Here is a 21,240-nt window from a genome sequence, read left to right as displayed (position 1 = left end):
AACTTAAGGATTTTTTTTTTTTTTTACTTCCTGTTATCACAATCTTAATTTTATTGAGTTTGGAATCTTACTTCTCAAGGATAGAATACTTCAATCAGGAAGCAGAGTCATGCTTCCATTAAATTGTAAGCTAAGACTGATCTTTAGCCATTTGGGGCTACCCACAAATCAATAGGCAGAAAAAGAATCACTGTACTAGCTGGAGTGATTGATTCTGATTATCAAGGGGAACTGGGGCTGTGGAGACACATTGGAACCAAAGAGAGCTATTGTTGAAACCCAAAGGATTCACTGAATTACATCTTTTACTCCCTTGTCAAAGAGCCATAATCAATAAAAAACTAACAAATCTATGGTGACAAAAGTCTCAGATTCTGCAGTAATAAAGACGTCGATTATTTCACTAGATAAAAGAAAGCTCGTCCAGCCAAAATGTTGGAGAGGGCAAAGAAAGATGAGGACCTGGTTGTGAAAAAACCTTATATAAAGAGTAATAAAGTTGACTGACATTTTAATTTTGCATGGAGATATAGAATTGATAGAATTCTGAAACTAGATGTTAGCCAGGAGAAACCTGTGTGTTTCACAATTAGATGGTGTTTTAACTTTTACACTTCTGTGACTAAAGGGCCTAACCAGAACAACTGTAGAGAAGGAAGAGTTTATTTGGGGGCTCTCAGTTTCAAAGGTCTTGATCCATAGACAGCTGGCTCACTTCTTAGGGCTCAAGGTGAGGCCTAACATCATGGCAGAAGAGTGTGACCAAGGGAAGCGGCTCACATGATAAGCAGGAAGTGGAGAGAGAGAGAGAGACTCCACTCACCAGATACAAAATATATCTCCCAAAGGCACACCCCCAGAGAACCTCATCCCCCAGCCATGCCCTGCCTGCCTTCAATTACCACTCGGTTAATCCCATCAGGAGATTAATTCACTGATATGATTAAGACTCTCATAACCTGATTATTTCTCCTCTAAACCTTCATGGCACATGGGTTTTTGGGGGACACCTCACATTCAAAGCATAACAGATAGTAGACAGTGGAAACATGTGTGTCCCCTGTACTAGAAATATGAATATTATATGCAGATAAGAAACAAAAAGATTGGGATATGGTGGACATTCTTTGCCTGATTCTACAGAGTCACTCTTTATTCATCCATTTCTGCTTTTGTCCAGAAGGCTGACCTATGACAACTATGTCAATGCACTTTGTTTCCTCCAGCTTTTAGTTAAGTTTGGCTAATGTAAAAAATCAGAAGACGACTAGAGAGCAACATGGTTGTGTTCATTAACAAAAGTCACATGTCCTTTCAGGGAAAGTCCTTACCTACAGATGGGTCTTTCCAGATTCTGGAAATTATTTTTCTTCTTGCATTTTCAAGGTTAAAAGGTCATTGGAATTCACAAGTGTTGCTTTTCCTAGTGAGATCACTGAGACTCTTTGGTTTTAATTAACCTTTCTTATACCTTGTAATTTCTCCCTTTATTAATCTCCATTTGATATCCAATTTGAGGGTGTCATCTGTTTTCTGCTAAGATCCAGAATGAGACATCAAACATAAATGCTCCCTATTCACCCTGTTTCAGATCTGGGATCTACAGGTCCAAGTCATATAATTTTCAACCACATATATAAGCCAGAAATATGAGTCATCAATGATAAAATCACTTGACCCTCCTAACCCTAAATGCTCAACCCATAATTATTTTCTGTCAATTTTACACCACAATGTATCTTGATTTCCTTACCTTCTTTCTTTCATCATTGCCACTTTCTTAGTCCAATTTACTATTTTCTCTTGTTTGGATCCTGGAATGGCCTCCTATTTTCCCTGTGTGTTTTATATTTCCTTGTGCATTTTTATATTTCTTTCATTATAGTAATACACATATATCTATATTTTATATAAAAATATATATAATAAATATATAAAATATATGTATTTTATATTTGGTACCAAGGATTTAACCCAGGGTGCTTAACCACTGAGCCACATCCCCAGCCCTTGTTATTTTTTATTTTGAGCCAGGGTTTCATTAAATTGCTTAGGGTCTCACTAATTTGCTGAAGCTGGCTTTGAATTTGCAATCCTCCTACCTCAGTCTCCCAAGCTTGCAGGATTACAGGCATGAACCTCTGATTAAAATTTATTTTTTATAAATAGCAATCTTCTCCCTTCCATGGACCTGTTTAAAACTCTTCAAATGTCTTCCATTATTTTAAGTATAAAGTCAAACTTTTTTTTGTCTCTCTTACAGAATCTCACCTGATCTGGATTCTCCTATTTTTTCAACTATTTTCATACCAGTCTTTTCACTCAATATGCTCCAGCTCCACTTTTTCCAAAAAACCACATTCTTTCTTGCTTCAAGAACTGAGTTCCCACAATCTGTTGCCTAAAATGCATTCTTCATTTTTGTTGTTTGTGACACATGTCTTTCAATTCAAATTTCACATCCTCAGTTAAGATCTAATTAACAGTTCAGAATTTCCATGCTTATATACTCCTACCAGTTTTCTTTACTTTTTCATTATAATAAAACAGTGCAATTGTTTTGAAAGATGTTTTTATCTTCCTAGAAGACTCTATTCCAATAGGGGCAGTGTCCATATCTGTTTTTCCCACAGCTGTTCATATTTCTAATGCCTAGGAGAATGCCAGATAAATGATAAATGAATGAATCAATAATTTTATGTGTGTGTTGTGAAGGATGTAGATAGAAGAGAAAGGTGGCTTTAGGCATGGAACCTAAAACTATGCTTTACAAAATATCTCTTGGATAGATGATCACCCAAATTTATGAATGGATTCTGGGTTCTGAGTTAGTGGACATACAATAAAAGGGCCAATCTCTGTTTTATATCAATTATTCATAGTCTCCAGCATCAGGATATCTTTCATTTATACTTTCAGTGAGTTTCTCTTTTTAAATATATTCATTAATTGTGAAAATTTAGAAGAAGCTGTACTTGGGACTGCTAAGCTTTCCTATTTCATACTATAGGAATTTTGTTTTTCTATTTAGCCACTTTTGCCAACATGATTGGTACATAATGTATCTTTCTACATGGGGCTTTTATTAGACATTCTTGTTTTATGTGCTAGGGTCTCTTTCTTTCCATTGCATTCTTGTGTAAAAGTCATCATAAAAATTGTAAATTTGAATATGGTTTAGTAGAGGTTCATGTAAGAAATCCCTCACCACAATATTTTTCTTCACCTATTCATGTCTATTTATGCTTTCATATAAGCTTGCAAATATTTTTGACAAGATTCAAAAACCAATTCTTTTGGTATTTTGATTGAGATGAGGTTAAACAGATAAATTTAATTGGGGAAGAAGTTATGTAGATTTAATGTTCTTCTTCCCTATTTACTCATTCTTCATTTATATATCTCAATTGTTTTATATTTTTCCATAATAAGTCCATAAATTTCTTGTTGGTGTTTATATCCTGTTGCTATTGTTTGTAGGATACTTCTTTCCTTCTGCTATTACCCTTTAATTGGTTGTTGATGGTATTAAGCCATTGGGTGTTATTTTTATTATACTGAATCCTCTTATTAATTTTGAAAGTTTTTGATCAGTCCCCTGGTATCTACTATTTAAGCAACTCTATCTGTTAATAAAAATAAATTCATCCCTTTTTAAAAAGTGATACTTTTTATTTCTCTTACATATTATTATATTGACCAGAATGTCTGGAACAACACTGAATATTTAGAATAGTCTGCAACCCAACCACCTGATTCACCACCAGGCATGATGCTATTTCAGATAAATTTGGAAAGAATGTATTTTCCTTTTCCTTATTTTCTATGCATATTTTCAAATAAGGAATGTTCATTGCATTTTGTAAATTTTTTCTAAATATTATTCTTCTGCATAAAGAACCAGTTCTTGAATTTATCATTGATTTTGTTTTCAAATTATTTCACTTTATTTTCTTTCCAAAGTTTGTGATATTATTTTATTTCTGATTTTCTGAAGTTAAAAGTTTAATTTATTTTATTAAACATAATACTAGAATTTAAGGTTGTGAATTTGGTAATTTCAGCTACAGAAATTGAACAACAGTTACTACCAAGAGGTGATAAGTGGTATCAGGAAAATATATCTTGGCATATATGTTCTTGGCATAAGGGAAAGAATAGTACTGGCCCAATTAATATGGAGTTTATGCTTTTAAATAAATTAGCAAAGATTAAAGCATGTGAGGTTCTTGAAAGCCATCAACATCTTGTCTGAAGTTCATCTTTAATGACCTGATATAACTGTTCATCATTTTTTGTGTTTTTATGATAAAGGAAAATCACTAAAATTTTAAAAATGCTATGGACCTGGAGCCTTTTAATAAATATTTGTATTTATGTGATAAATAAATCATAGAGTATTTATGAAAAATAAAATGAAAAAATATAAAAAAGGAGTAAAATATGGGATTATATGTAGAGCTGGGAATAAAGGAAGAATTAGGCTCCTATTTTTAGGTCTGTTTGCAGATACACAAAAGTCAAACATATGAATGTTCACATTAAGTATAACTTAAATGATGAAATTTAAGAAAATAAAACAATGATTGAATATGGTAAAAATTTATTATAGGGTTGTAGAATTCGTACAACCTAAACTCCTTACAGCATTGAGCACCTATACAGTTTTGTGGATTTCACAATACAGATATCAGTGAGAAAGAATCAGTGAATTAGTGATAAATGATTCCTCCTAAAGTTGCTCACATATAAGTCATTGCAGAGCACCTAACAGAAATGCAAATATGTAATTTCTAAATTCAGGAAAATTTCAGAAAATGAAAACAAAACAATGTTACGAGATTTGACATGCTTTGCACAAAAACATCATAGACAATTTTAAATATTTTAAATTTAAAGCATGTTCTACCATATCATTGCATGAAGAACTTGCTTTAAATAAGGACAGATGATGGAATTTATTGTCAAGATTTTAGCTGACATTCATGCTGCTTTCAGAAATCTAAACCCTATAAATTCAAAGAATAAAAGATAATAATGATGTAATTTCAGTTTCAAACAACAAGCAGTGCCAATTAAAGTAATATTTGACAATAGCTTGCAGTGGTTAGTATTTTTTTTTTCTTTCTTTTTTGTTTTTTAGTACAAGCAATAGAGTAAATGCATGGGTAAATATCTTGAGTATCCCATAAACTTTAATGTCAAAGTCATTTTGTAAATCTCTGACTTCTTATTCCCGAGGATACTCTTTCTCTGTTGTCTCTCACTCTTGACAGATCTTGGTCTCAACAATAAATTCATTGGGAAAGTGTCTGATCTTCCAGCATTTATCAATGGCACGCTTGTTGAAACCTGTGAGGAAATGCACAAAAAAGTGTTTTTTGAAATTTTGCATATATTCAAAAATATCTATAGTTGCTGTCCATTTTGTCATATACTCTATCCTATACTGTCTGCCACTGTCCTTGTAACACAGAATGAAGGAAGGAATAAAATGCCTACCCAGCAAGAGGTCTCTGCGACGAAGGCGGAAGGACTTTCTGTTGTTGCAAAGTTGGTAAATAAAGATGCCAAGATTACTAACATCACGGATTTCTTCCACAGCAACCAGGTCTTCACGAACCACATAAGTGTGAGGCAAGTATTTGCCGCTCTAAAAATTTTTTAAAAAGATTGAAATAAGAAATTCTTAAAGTTCTTAAAATCCCTATCTACAACAGTTATACTTTAAAAAATAGACTTTATTTTTTAGAACAGTTTTAGGTTCACAGCATATGTTTTACTAATTTTATTTTGATTATCACATATTGATTGTACATGTTAATGGGCTTCATTATGACATTTCCAGACATACAGTGTGCAGTGATCAAATCCAGCCTCTTTTTATCCACCAACCTACAGACTTCCCAACTATTATTAATCATTATTCTACATTCAGGTCATTTTTTGGTTTTGCTTTCACATATCAGAGAGAAAACAAGGTACTTATCTTTCTGTCTAGCTTATATTGATGAATATAGTGTCCTCTAATTCCATCCATTTTGTCTCAGCATATTTTTGTTTTCAAAAAATACTCCAACAAAATGGAATTTTTTGGCCCAACTCATCAAATTTTCGGATTCAGGAAGAAAAATCATTTGCAATACTTATAGAAAGAATTGACTTCCAAAATACATACTGCCAGTTTGCCAAAGAGTTCCACCAGATTCTTTGGAGGCATAACAATGGAGGTATTGAGGGGCATCAGATAGCAATTCCCCAAAAGCAAGTCCAGATAAGCAGTCATTCCCTGTTGGGGAAGGGAGAAATGTTCTGTAGGTAAAATACATAAATATCAACACTGCTGATTTTCCAGGTACCATTGGAGCAAGTAGTTACATACTTCCAAAATTGACTAATGTGTATTAAATAATAAAGGAACAAAACCACTTTGCTTCAAAAAGATTAATATCTATAACAATGGAAAACAAACCTTTTCAAAGTCATGAATAATCGCAGCAGGGTCACTATCAGAAAAACTGGGAACAGGCACATCTATGATTGCAATGTTGTCATCCTCACGAATGTCAGCCTCCTCAGTCACGGGCAGGAAGTAAGGCTCTCCTCCATGAAGGGAATTTATCGGGTCTTCAGAATCAAAAAAGCACATTTCCCCACGGTAAATGGTACTCTGATAGGCAAAAAGGGGAAATTAAAATCTTCTGATACTAGCTATTATGACATTTGAATATTTCTTACATTCATATCATTTCATTTTACAACAATCTAAGACTTGTTGATTACCGTTATCAACATAAGGACAAATCAATTTTATGGACTGAAATGTATTTTGAAATTTTTCCTTATGTCTTCATTTCTCTAGTGACTTCCACAGAATTATAGCCATTAGTAACTCATGCTTTATTATTACCTTGGGCATGAAGTACTTGTAAATGCAGGCTCCACCAACAATAAGTCCTGCCAAGATGAATGAAAGGCCTAACAGAGTAAGCATACATCTTCCAGAGGAGCTCTCTTTTTCCTGGGTTGCAACTCGGAGTTCCTATTTATTAAGAGACAAAATAAAAAAAAGAAAAAGATAAAAAGCACTTTTAGAAGTTTGCTTTTATATATAATTTATCTCCCTTTAAACCCAAGATACCTGAAAATGATATTGTCATCCTAGTTTAAAACCATTTCAAGACAATTACTGATATGTAGTAAATGTGAAAATATCTTCAATTATATTAACTTTTCTTCTGGCATTTCCAAACCTAAATACAGGTAGAAAGTTTTTTCCAAATATACACTTCTAGATATATGTTAATAAACATTCATTTATGTAATGTTATATTCTCTTTTTATTAAAAAGCACTTAACATGATATCTACTCTCTTAATTAAATTTTGATACACCATATAGCATTATTAATTATAGGTCCAATGTAGTACAGTTTGATCTCTAGGTATTATGTATGTCCTTTAAATAAATGGAAGTTGTGATCTCTTGGACTTGTATAGTGATATAATCACACATATTCTCAGATATACTTCTTTACGTTTTTGTAAATAAATTTATTTTCAAAATAAAAGGAGAAATAGTATTTTTTGATTTATTAACTAATTTTTAAAAAGCTGTTTTTTTCAAAAGTAGGTTTTAAAGAAAGGCGTTCTATAAAACTCCTTTTATATGCCATTTCCCTTTATTTTCAAAATTAAAATATTGAAGACAGAGGTATATTTCCCAATTTTCCTAATTTTATCAAGAAATACAAATTTTTCTAATGTCACCAGTTATTCTATAGCTGTGTATTACATGAATGAAATAATGCTTTTGATGTCCTGGATTCAGCACTAGATTTTAAAGTATAGTATTGCTAGACACAAAAGCCATCTGTGTAACAAGAACTTTAAAATTCTGCTAAATCAATAATTTTCTTAGGAGTTGGAACAAGAAAAATCCAAAGCAAAAAAGTAACTGATTAACAGTATTATTCCTAGGGCAGTGAACCAGAGGACCTTTCAGTCTCTTTCCTGTGTGTCATAATATACTCCTAAACAGCATTATTATTCAAGGGTAGAATAAATGAAGTCAACAAATCTGGACTCTGATAATCCAGGAGTAAATCATTCAGATTGATATGTAAATAGAATTGTTTCAGTTTTTACAGCATTAACTCTTTTTCATGACAACTACTATGAAGTTTATATTCACTAAGCTTAAATTAATATGGTTAAAATAAATACATAGATTTAAAGCTAATGTAGGGAAAGGGCAGCTAGTCATTTGATAAATGTTTTTTTTTCCAAAAAAAAAGATTTTCCTTTAAAAGTTCAATATTTGAGATTCACATTTTATAGGCTAAATTTATTTAATTTCATTCTCTCCATTAATATTCTATAAACCTTGAAGTCCTTGCTATATCCCAATAATTTTCAGAAACTTGTCATTGTTCTTATTAAAAATACATAAACTAAGACTAGCACTACAAAGACAGAACTTTACATTTTGTTTGGGAATCACTGAAATTTAAATAATTAAATTTAGGTTAAGAAAAATGAAGTAACTTTTGATAAGTCTTATATCAACTTAATTTGAAATTATCAGAGGAATGAAATTCTTTTGTTTTTGCTTGGGAGATGTGAGAAGAACATTTTTCATTGCAATTCATTTCTCTTTCCAATAACTTAGGAAGTTTGTTATTAAGTAGGTTTTAAGTATCAGAGGCTCAAATGTATAAAATATCTTTTGGTAGGAATAAGGATGTTTTCTTTTTATTTAAATTTGTTGCAGTTCAGAGTGTTGGAGGCCATCAATTACCATAGGCAATTTCTCTCCGTATTGTATTTTAAAGTCATTGTATGTAACCTCCAACATAATATTCTACTATTCAAAACCTGATTATCTGGCTGATCACTATATCACAATGTAATGTGGCAATTATTATTGCTATTGTCCTATAATGGCCAGATGAGAATCCTGTGGAAGCTCTACAAAACCTAACAAAGAAATATAATCAAAGTGGAAATACTCAATGTTGTTTATTCCTCATTTTACCACAGGTCTGATAGAAGTATTACTTTCATATTAAATAAATCTATCTACAAATCATGATATTTTTGGTGATGAGGGGAAAATATTACTGTGTGGCTCTATTTACATACTGGCATCTAACTAGACTGTTCAAAAAGTTTGTCCATGTTTCCCTTACAAAGTTATTAGGAAGACAATTACTTATTTCACTTTCTGTCATTTAATCAAAACCTCAACAATACAAGGGAGTGTTTCTTCTGAGTTCTAACATGTACAATACACAAAGTTTGCTTAATTGCAAGTTCATTATTGAAAGTTTTCATGATTAAAACCTCTGCATACACACACTAGAATTTCAAATTGTGTGCATAATCAAGGTTTACTACATGGATTCTCATCTCACTTAAAGCAATTTTCAATCTCCACTCTGAGCTCAAAAGTTAAGACTTTATAAACAGAACACAGCAAGTTAGGACAGATATGCAAGCTTCACAATTCCAAGACTTCACAGAATCAGAAAAAATACGATTGCCTTTTAAACTTGAGATTTTTCCGGAGGAAAATGAGGAGTATTTACCAATGTGCAAACACGGTAGGTGTCTAAAGCAAACAGAAATCTGACTAAATGAATAAAGTCTAACTTTTTGGGGGAGGGGGGGATTTCCCAGTTCCTGGCAAAGTTAAGAGTTTAAATTACAACATTAGACCTGCTTCAGATCTCTATATAAGGGATGTGGGATATAGCTCAAAAAGAAAAAAAAAAAAAAAAAAAGAGGAAAAAGTATTTAAAAAGTACCCTAAAATTATTTTTACAGAGGAGTGTTTTCTTATGGAAACACCAATTCAAAATCATGTAAGACTCTTACAGTAAGAGGGCACAGTGAACACTGGAAACTCCAATTAAAACCAACCGAAGTTTTGACAGCTCCTTTACCCATTGCTTAACGCCACTTGTGACCAGGGAAAAATTGAAAATATACAGGAGCTCCTGTGCAGGAGCACTTTTGCCCAAACTCATACAGCTCAGCGTTCAAGCTGCCTTTTACCCTCATCTTATCTCCACAGACAGATTTTGGAAAGACTTTGATTCAGTAATTTCACCCATGCCAAAAAGAAAGAAAAAAAGAATTAAATCTCTTGACCAGTGACCACCCTGCGTGTCTTCTCTACTTCTGTGGAGGCTATAAGAGTCCCTGGAGCTGGTGAAAGGGCGGCATGCCTCTCCTTGATCCCCAGCCCCCGACCCATTCCCCAAGAGAAGATGGCATCATGTCCCAGGGGATTTTTTCAAACTCTCTCCGCACTTCCTCTAGGATAAGCGGCTTGTGTTGGACCGGACCGAACATGGCGCAACTTGCGGGGATGCAAAGTGAAATGGGGTGCTGCAGGCAGAAGGTGGCGCGATTAGGCAGACCCGGGTGACCCTGCAAACCCGACGGATCCTGCAGAAGGGCCTCCCTCAGGATGCCCGGGCTGCGGGACAGCCTGCATTTTGTTCTCTGCCACCTGCCCACTTTCCACGTTTCCCCTTACACCCACCCCACTTCCAGACCCTAGCAGGCATTCAGGGGCAGAGTAGGGACAGCTACCTTGCCGGTCAGGAGCTGAGCTCGGACGGTGCGGCTCACAAGGGCCTCCACGTCTTGCCGCGCCTCCTCCTTTTGCACCGCGGTGGGGGTGTTGAACGCGATTTTCACCATGGTGAATCTTCGGGCTGCGCGGTAAGGCGCGGCTCGAATCAGAGTCCTGGGCTGCAGGTTGGAAGAGAAGATCGCGCTTGCCTAAGCAGCACCTACTTTCTCCCCTGTCTGCCTAAGGCTGCTGCAAGTTCAGGTCTGAGGATACTTATGACGCAGTCCCAAGCAGGGTGGGAGACCGTGGGCGGGCACAGGGAGGTGCTGAGGGAGGAGCGGGAGGGGGCCCAAGAACTGGAGTGGAGGGGGTAGGGGGTGGAGAGTTACCAGTAGGGAAGAGAAGGGGAAGTGGAGCCCACAGCCGGCTCCAACTAGACGTGCCTCACCTGCACCCCAGGCACGAACCCACCCACCCTCTGCGCTGTCAGATAAGAGCAAGGCAGGAAGGAAGCCTGCAGTGTGGTGTCTTTCTGGCTCTGTCCAGACCACAATAGCCCCTGAATCTGACTCTGTTTTCCTAAACTTGGGCTTGGCCCCCCGCGGGGCCCAGGATTGTAAGTTGGCACCAACCCAAGCTTCCACAGCTCCGCACCCACACAGGCCCAAGAGCACACAGTTCCACGACTGTTCTGCACCTTTATAATAATACCTTCTGTTTAAAGAACACCTAGAAGCCAGCCTATAGTTACTTAGTTAATTTTCTATCTTTGACTTTAATGATTTTTTGTAATTTTAATTTTTCAAACTAAATCAGAAAAATGGGGCCCTGTCTCCCCATCTCCCCATTTTGTGGAAAGAACATGATGAGATACAGTGCAGGGTGGAAAGTTCATAATGGATCAGTGAAATAATCCAGACCCTTTCACTCTCCCAAGTAAGGGAAACCAGAGTAAATTCTCAGCCCAGAGCTTGTTTCTCTTCAGCCACCAGCTGTGAAACCTTCAGGGGGAAAAAAAAAAAAAAAAAAACCAGGGATGTGTGTGTACCTATGTGTTTAGGGAGGTGGGGAATACAAAATTTAGCCAGCTGTTATTGCAGCTCAATGGGGAGGGGACCAAAAATCACAAGGGGCCAAGTTAGAAATTATTATTGGAATACTTACATGACTGCTTAGTGTAATCAAGCTACTTTTCACAGTCAGTTCTCCCAGATTGGTGACACTAATAAAGAACTTCACCAGGTGACATTCTGTCTGCAGATGGTGGTGATTGGGAGTTAGTGGTACAGGCTTTATAAGTAATCCTGCTGCAGAAGACAGAAGAGAGGACTGCTGTATGAAGGCAATAGCACTTACAAAACATAAACCCCAACAAAACATAATAAAACACAGTTTTTGTTAGAGAATTCCCTATCTACTCATCTAATTAACTAAAAGGACTTGAATATGGTAAGAGTCACTCACTAATCCTCAGTCCAAGAAATTTCAACTTGGAGTTTTTCCCACTGAGGTTTCCTTGACTCTGAAGCCCTCTCCTGTCTCCACTGTGGGAGCTTTGTGAAGACAGCCTTCATTTTCTTGGATAGGCCACAGATGGGAAGGTGGGTGGAGGGGAACAGTGAGGAGCCTGTGCCTTACATAGGGCCAGAACCTTATAAAACAGGAAGTTTGAGTTTGCTTAGAAAATTTGGCATCTTACATTCTTTCACTTATTCTTGCTCAATTCTGGCTATTATAATTTAACATTTGTTCAGACAACATTCAGTGTAGGCATAGGGAATCTCAACTTCATTGGGTGTTTCTCTTTACAGTTACCTTCTATTTGCCATCACCTTTTATTACAACTCAACTAGAATCTGTACCAGTCTGGCTCTGTAATCCTCACCGAAAGGATGGACAAGTGGTTGCTCCCATGCATTTATATGCTAAGGGAAAAGTGCTGGTTCAGATAGTAACATATGATCTTAATTTTTCTTCCCTGCAATGGGGTCAGGTAGGAGAAGCAGATTATTTCCAATTTCTTTCTTTCTTTCTTTCTTTTTTTTTTTTCAGAAGAACAGGCACATACACTGATCACAACCAAGAGAGTAAATGATCAGTCACCACTGGGTATGTAACATTGAATAATTCTCCTAACCTCCTCAGGTTTCACTTTCCTCCTCTGCATTCAGTCGCTGTGAAGATCATGTGTGATAATACAGTAGGACATACCTTTTAAATTATTCAGAAAAGGGTAGGAGAGTGAACTCATTGGTTATCACAGGATTCTTTTTTTCGTCTGGGACACACCTATGTTTCAAGATTATAGGAATTATCTATTTTATTCTTACCCTTCAAGTATCCTTTAGCTTCTAGACATAGATCCCACAGTGTCCGAATTTAGGTGTTCTTGAAAAAGGTCAAATTTATAGTCACATACATCAATATCTAACTTCTATTATAAATTTTGAAGGATTTGGCCATGTGAATAGGAATACCGACCCTACCTTGCTGAAAGATCTTTGCTGCTGTTGGACATATGTGATTAAGATATAGTCTTATGAACCAGGCCCAGTGGCACACACCTGTAATCCCAGCAGGTGGGAGGCTGAGGCAGGAGGATCTCGAGTTCAAAGCCAGCCTCAGCAAGAATGAGGCACTAAGCAACTCAGTCAGACTCTATCTCTAAATAAAATACAAAATAGGACTGGGGATGTGGCTCAGTGGTTGAGTGTCCCTGAGTTCAATCCCAAGTACAAAAAAAAATCTTAAATTGTTAGGTGCCACTAGTACCCTCTCAATATGCACATGTAATAAATCTCTGTGTTGGGATCATAGAGTAGCAACAACACCCATTGTTAATTCCATTTCAGGAATGGCAAATTATTTCTGCATGTTGTTTTCTTTTGAATTTCAAAATATAAACTGCCACCTGCTCATTGCATTGAAATAGTGGTGAACATATTTCTACTGGAAAAAATATTTTCATTGACTAAGATCTTTTCTCTATTCTGGCCTTCTCAATAATAACTTCTTGTTTCTTAGAATCAATTTCTATCACTTTCTTGTCTTGCAAACTGTGGAGATCTGGCTGCCATGCCAGTTCCAGCTCACATTGTTAATCATGTCTGAATGCACAATATTCAAGTTTATAAATGACTTCCCTGTTCTTGCATGGCAGATGATAACTAAATTATCACAACTGGTGCTGAATGGAATATGGCATGCAATCAGATGCCAAACAACGATATCAACCATCTTTGAATGATCTTCTGAAATTACCACATCTTTGATCACACAAAGTTAAAATTATTAAGAACATCTGTAATATCATTTCACTCATTAATTTATCAATTTTTACAGAGTATGTACTATGTGCATTTTACTGTGGTCATCATGGGAATACAATGCTGAGCAAAACAAATATAACTGCCCTTGTAGAGCATATCTTCATTGCAACAATGGCGATAGTACCCTTGTGATGGCTTATCCAGTATTTGTAGTGGGATCACCGCCCTTATTCTGTGGAGTAGGGTAGAGAAATTCTACAAACCATCACAGTAATTCTACCCACACCAGTGCTGCTAGGAATAATTACATCCCTAGCTTACCTGCAATGGCTTCACACCTAGCAATCTATTTAGGAATATTATTCTGAGAGCAAATGCATTGTGAAACCAGTTAGGAGGCACTCTTATATGTTCCAGGTGAGAGGTGGTAGACTATATTGTTGAATGACTGAGATACTGTAAATAAAAGGACATCATCCAAAGAGGTTTAGAAGCTATACTTTAAAAGACTAAGTGGTAGAATAAGTTATATGAAGGAGAAAAATTAGAAAAATAATTTTATTTTGAATGTCTGGGAATGACAGACTGGAAAAAAAGGTGGTGCCCTTAATAATAATACTACACACTTAAGGAACATCAAAAGCCAGATTTCTGTATGAAGGCCTTTAAACTGATAATGTCATTTGCTCTTTACCAGAACAACTCTGAGAGAGGTATTATTCTATACATATTTCATTGATGAAGAAACTGAATTTCTGAGACATAGATAACTTGCCCAAGACCAAATTGTAACTCAGGTGATCTTATTCCAGTGGTTACACTCTAAACCATTATATTGTTTTGCTGACACTAAAAGAAATGGCAAAATCAAGAAGGGAGCTGGTTTTAAAGTGTGAGAAATAATCAGAATGTTCTCTATAAAAACGAAGGGTTATTTGCCTGCTAATATTGCAAACAGGGATTCCTACTTAGGATTTTGTTCAGTGCTAACTACATTTGGAACCCTTTAAAAACTTCTCTGGCCTACCCATGACTATAGGCTGCTCATCCTAAAACACATTTCTTCTGTGTTCTATAGTTGCTTCTGTCAGCAGAGAAGTAGCTAAAGGGAAATCTTGTCAGTCATCTGATTCAGGATATAATTACAGGAGTTTGGTTTAGATCTTTAAAAAGTTAAGTCATTTTCTATATCCACTATTTCCCTGCATATGTAGCTCAACTCTGGGAGCAGAGACAGGTCTTTCCCCTCAAGGTACTAGAGGAAACTTGCTCTCTGGAATAGATTTTTGTTTCTGCACTCTATTTAAGACTCTCTCTGCAGGCTAGTGAGCTATAACACAGAAATACATTTCCTTAATGTGAGAAGGGATTCCATCATCCTTTCCCAATGACCTGGCTATATCTTTGAGGTTAAAAGGGAGTTTTGCCCTACATCAATTTATTAAAATATCACTTTATTTTTGTCGTTTTGGGCAAGTGAAAAAGCAAGTGAAAATGTTCACACTTTCAAGGCATCTTACCATAACTATGTAAAAATTCTTACGTTACTGCAGATTATCTTTGGGGAATTTTTAAAATATAGTTTTGAGTCGGTATATGTATGTATGATCTAATCAAACTTCAGAAGTTCTAGTACTGCATAATACAAATGACAAAATCAGGTTTTGTCCCAGGGATGCTTTTGAGATTGTCCAGTTGTTTCAGTGAACCAAGTGATACTAAGATTTCTTTTTGACTTCATAGTTATGTTTCCATTCAAAGAAAGCACAGATGTTTGCATTTTCATTAATAATTGTTATACAATAATGTTTTTACCCTCATGGCTACTTTTATTGGTGGCTCAACATATTCTTTTCCTAATTTAGTATTAAGGAACACAAAATCCCAAGTTATTTTACATCATGTGACTTGCTTTGTTCATGAAAAGGAAATTTGGTCCTGACTTCTGTTTTACTATTTTTTTTTTCTGAAATTGACTCCTACATTGCATATCCCAAGGTCTTCAACTATTCCAAAGTATTAATTCAAGGTCCACAGAAAGTGCTTCTACATCAGTATGGATGCCATGTTTCTGTGCTAGTGCAAAAGGAGGTCTTGCATAAAGGAACACTGTAGTGAGTGACAGTTTCTGTGCTATTTTTCATCAGCACATTAATTTTAAGTCCTGACTTTCAAGTTAGATAAATTATCCATTCAGACCACTCAATTTGTTTCAGCAACTGAGGATTGTAATTCCTCCACCACGTTGAGATGAGTTTTACAGAAAAAATTTTGTCCACACATCTTGGAAAAGAGGAATTTCTTCTCATATGTTCTGGTTATATTTCACTTAACACAAAGCAAGTGTCTTCTTTCTTCACATTTGACACTGGGATTTATAATTTAAAAGATGCTACTAAATATGAAGGATTAGAATATTAGTACTTATAAATACAAATAGCTAATCACACAAATACCAATGTCCACTCTAAATTAGGAGATTTTTTTTCCTTTTATAATATAATGTATACTTTAAACTTTAAGAAGACCTTCTATTCACACGAAATGTGCAATGCTTACTTCTCTACTCCTGTAAAATTCACAAGGCAACTAATGAGTAGCTAATTGTGGTGTGACAGCACTCAGACTTCCTTTCACCATTCTTGTTGGGTTGAAACTTTTAATCTAGTGACATCAGCATATTATTTGGTAGTGTATTGATGAAGAGCTTGAGAATAAATCAATTGCTAATTGATGCCAAGAATTGCTATTGAACAACAATGAAGCATACACAGATAATAAAACGCACATATATTTAAGAATGACCTAAGAAATCAATTCACTTAGGAGAGAATTATAGTCTACAAAATTGTGAACCTGAGGCTGGGGTTGTGGCTCAGTAGTAGAGTGCTTGCCTAGCATGTGCAAGGCCCTGGGTTCAATCCTCAGCATGGTATAAAAGAAAAAATAAGAAATTTTGAAACTGAATGAGAAAGGTAAGAGGATGTGATGACTGATTAGCATGAATATTCAACAAATGATATGATGAATGTGCTAAGAGGATAAGAATATGATTTTCCCATGCACACAGCAATTTCTTTCAAAGACAACTGTACAAGAAAAACATTTGAATTCCAAATTTGCATCCCAAATGAACTAGAAATCTTCCTAGCATATCAGAGTAAAGGTAACTATAATTGTTCATGAGTTTATATAAGAAATTCAGAAAAGCCAAAAAATTCTCTCACTGTGTTAGTTAGCTTTCCATCAACTGTGAAGAAATTCCTAGGATAATCAACTTAGAAAGATAAAAGGTTTATTTTTACTGAGGGTTTCAGTGTTTTCAGTCCATAGGTACTTGGCCCCATTCTTTTCATCCTGTGGTGGCATAGTATATCTTAGCAGAAGAATGTGACCGAGGAGGCCTGTTTACCTCCTGGCAACCAGGAACAAAGAGAAAGAGAGGAAGAAGAGGGTCCAATATTCCCAACAAGGGCATGGCAGCAATATTCTAATTTCCTTCTAGTAGGCCCCACTTCCTACAGGTTCCTTCACCTCCCAATAGTACCACAGGGTGAGAGCATACCTTCACCACATGGGCCTTTGGGGGATATTTAAGATTCAAACTAGAGTGTCCACCAAATTAACTAAGCACACAATTTGTTTTCACTATCTCTCTTTTTCTCCTCCTGCTCACCTCTGTGTCTCTTTTCTTCCTCTGTCTTCTCCCATCCCCATGTCTGTGTGTGTGTTTAAGTGAATATATTCTTTTTAGTCTTGTTTCTCTAAATCATACTTCAATCTTGAGCATCTGAAGAAGTTTTAACTGGAAACCTTCAAGGCACATTTATTAAATTTTGTGTATCAAAGGTGTATGGCATGTGATTAGTAAAGTTCTTCCCTTAACACACTACACCTTTAATTAGAACAATACTGACATTACTCTTAGATTTTACTAGCATCATCTTCATTTCTGTGTTTTCTATATGAAGGTAGGGGTGTCTTTGGAATTTATAGTTTTGGCTTGCCATCATGATGGAAGATGGGAAGAACCTAAATTGAGGTCCCTGTGTTTCTGTATTGACTGAAGAGATTCTGGAATTCACATTTTAAAGGAAGAATGAAGCAGGTTTGTATGCTGATACTATTTTAATTAATGTATTGTTTTATAATTAATTCATTTATATCTATATCATGTATATCAATAAAACACATATAAATGTGTGTGGGTGTGTGTGTGTGGGTGTGTGTGTGTATGTTTATCCTCTATCAACCTTTGTCTACTTCATCTTTGAATTTTTGGTAGCGTTTAGACCATTGCTTATTACAAATAAGATGCTCAAAAAGACTATTGAATTGAAATTTAACAGTTGCTGATACTTATCTCTCTATAAAGACACAGGGAAAAAAATAAGTGTAATATTAATGGGACAATATTGTACTTAGATTATTTCATTTTTTCAGTCCACTAAAAACCAAATATAAATTGAACTTCTTTTATGTGCCCCAATCTCTGCTACATAGAAAATACAGAAATATGAAGCATACCATCTTCCTTAAAGATGCTTAAAGTTCTCTGCAATAGAATCATAACATATTCCATCTGTATAGAATGGAAAGTTTTACAACCCTTCATTAACTGCATTCTATAAAACTTCTATATTCATTTGTGCAGAGTTCATCAGCTTCTTTTAACAGATGAAGATACTTAGTTTCCCAGGGATTCAGGCTTCCCCACAGTCACACAACTAGGATGTAAAAGAGCTTCAGCTGGAACACAGACCTCTTAATTCCAGGTTCAGTGTTCTATCTGCAACACCATGCTACCACAGGGTATAACAGATGTCCGTTGCCTTTCACCACCAGTATCATATATCATTGGTAGCAGTCTGAAAATATGACCTCTATTACTTGTCATTCGAGGTCTCCACCTCACCAAGGGATTTCATGTAAACCAATACCAACACCATAAAAATTTCTAAACCAGACCATGAGAAATGTTTCTAAGAGAAATTTCATGTATGGTCATAAGTACAATTTTACTTTTCATTACAGCATAGTTATGCATAGCAATATTTCTTGGCTTGAGTAAAGAGATATTTTCAGCTTTGTTGGATTTATTAAGAGGAAAAAACAATCAAATCTGGAAGAAGTCTCAGGAAGTGTTTCATATTTCTTTCCTGATCCTGTAGCAGCCTAGACTAATAATTATTAGCACAAATTCTGCAGTATTTCCCAGAGGTCTCCTAAAAATTTTCTTTGATATCTCATTGACCAGAACATCATCTTTTGTTTATTTCTAAATCAATTATTGACCAGGAAAATGGAAATCCCATGATTAGCTTAGCCTACTCAAAACTCACTTTTGAGTCTGAGAAAAGACCAGGTTTTATGGGGTAAACAAACTTTGATGTCCTCTAACTACAAAGGAGGGGGCATGACAACCATCGATACCTCTATGATAGAAAGTACGAGAGAAAAATAAGAAAGAAGACATACTGCATAAACATAATAGTCAATGAAATCCTATGGAGCTTTGTCCTTATCAGTACATCTTTGCAACTTGGGTAACTTTAAAGCCGAGAAACTACCCAGAAATCCTTCTTTTAGACTTCTGCTTTAGATCTTTGAATTTTGTATGGAACCACTCTTACTATAGTAAGTGCTTGTCTTAATGGACATAAAATAACTTCAGTTCTTCAATCATATATCTTTAGCACTTCTTTGCTTATAGGTGCCACTATAAGAAATACAGGTTCAGACAGAGGAATGTGGAAATTCAGTTGTGTTTGAATATGGAAAAAAATGTCCAGATTTTCAGATTTACAGTTAACAAAGTCACAAAATACTAAGTATTTTGCTCTCAGTTTTAAAAAAATTTAGTTATATGAAATCTCCACATTGGATTCCATAACAGTCCTTTTGAAAAGATATTATTTTCTTAAATTATTTTATAAAAGGCATTAACAACATGAGATTTTCATCAAGTTTTTTATGTTTTGTTTCCTTCTGGAAATAAGAAATAGTGCTTTACTAATCATATCCAGAATTAAAACCACAAAATGCTCAATTTGGCTTTAAGTTCAGAAGCTTTTTTGTTGCTTAAAGTGGCAACATTTCAACTAGATGTAGATAATTTGGTAACAACTTCTGCTTGTGTTTAATTTCATAACCAAGTAAAGATAATTTTGCTCTTACTAGTGGCTCAAATTAATTAGCTTAATGTGAAATCTTTTTCCCTTTTCTTAAAGAGGAGTAAAATGAGAAAACAGGTTGAGTGACAGGCAATAGGGAGGGACCAAGGCCCTAAGAACTCAGGAGTATTTCTCTGAAACAGATCAGCCAACTTAGCACGAGAGCATTTCTACTCAAAATGGATGTTGCCAAAGTTGAGACAAGTTCTTTGTGTAGAGTTTTAACTACATTAGTATTAAAATAGGATAGTTTTATAAGTCAATAAAAAATTCAGAAGCAAATGGCTATGGCTTGCTAATAGGATCCAAGAGGACACACAAGCCCATATTTAAGGTCTTCTGTCAGCAGATGCTATCATTTTAGTTTTAATTTCCTGGCTTTGCACAGGCTAATATTCAAATACTAGCCAGAGTAAGAACTAACATCCTGGGATCAGTGATAGATTAATTACTATTGTGATATACTTTAACAAAGTGTACATTGTAATGTTTTGAAAATCTTCCCCTTGCTGGGTCAGGATAATTGATTTATGTATAGTCCAAGGTATACAGTTGAAGTCGGGGCTGGGTCAGGATAATTGATTTATGTATAGTCCAAGGTATACAGTTGAAGTCGGGGCTGGGTCAGGATAATTGATTTATGTATAGTCCAAGGTATACAGTTGAAGTCGGGGCTGGGTCAGGATAATTGATTTATGTATAGTCCAAGGTATACAGTTGAAGTCGGGACTTATAAGTAGAATATCATGGGAGTAAATCAGTAGGAATCAGAGAGGCCTGGGTTCTATGCTTAAGAACAAATTGCTTGTTTAACTTACATTTGTTCAACTGAACATCAGCTGAGTTATTAAGTTATGTGCCTTGGTCTTTGGTTTTTATTGTTACATTTTCCATTTTATCAAAAGTCAGTATCCCCAAAATATAAAGAATTAGAGTATTGGTGAAAAATAGGAGAGGAGATAAGGACTGAATTCTGGAATGAAGGGGGTTTAAAAACTGAGGAAAAAAGTTGGACCACGTCTATCCTAAACCTGACTTGACAATATTTCACCAGATTCCAGGTACTAAATCGATCCAAAAAAATTAGAGAAATGACTGAAACATCCTGGTACAAATACTGTTTAATAGAAGGACCAAGAAACTAAGGGACTTTTCGGTTCATTAAGTTTTGTCACATTAAACTATAGCACATTATTTTCCTTTTGAACTTGAAG

General features: G+C 35.4%; 1 protein-coding gene across 1 annotated transcript; it reads right to left on the bottom strand.

Annotated features, from left to right (window-relative positions):
• Positions 1-4,586: 4,586 nt before the first annotated feature.
• Positions 4,587-10,869, bottom strand: ITM2A (integral membrane protein 2A). The gene is made up of 6 exons (XM_079124180.1): positions 10,602-10,869; positions 6,911-7,042; positions 6,473-6,670; positions 6,179-6,289; positions 5,503-5,653; positions 4,587-5,352 (listed from the first exon to the last, which is right to left on the bottom strand). The coding sequence occupies exons 1-6, from the start codon at positions 10,710-10,712 to the stop codon at positions 5,264-5,266; spliced, it is 792 nt and encodes a 263-aa protein (XP_078980306.1). The 5' UTR covers positions 10,713-10,869; the 3' UTR covers positions 4,587-5,263.
• Between the last annotated feature and the right edge of the window lie 10,371 nt (positions 10,870-21,240).

The sequence above is a fragment of the Sciurus vulgaris genome (assembly GCF_902686455.1).
Source record: "Sciurus vulgaris genome assembly, chromosome: X".
NCBI lineage: Eukaryota > Metazoa > Chordata > Mammalia > Rodentia > Sciuridae > Sciurus > Sciurus vulgaris.
Note: the sequence above shows the minus strand (reverse complement) of the source record. Positions and strands in the feature narration are given on the sequence as shown.

Coding starts and splice junctions, on each gene's coding strand:
- ITM2A (XM_079124180.1), bottom strand. CDS start 10,712: ATGGTGAAAATCGCGTTCAACACCCCCACCGCGGTGCAAAAGGAGGAG. Junction 7,043..10,601: donor CTCAGCTCCTGACCGGCAAG/GTAGCTGTCCCT, acceptor CTTAATAAATAG/GAACTCCGAGTTGCAACCCA. Junction 5,654..6,178: donor AACTCTTTGGCAAACTGGCA/GTATGTATTTTG, acceptor AAAAATTTTTAG/AGCGGCAAATACTTGCCTCA.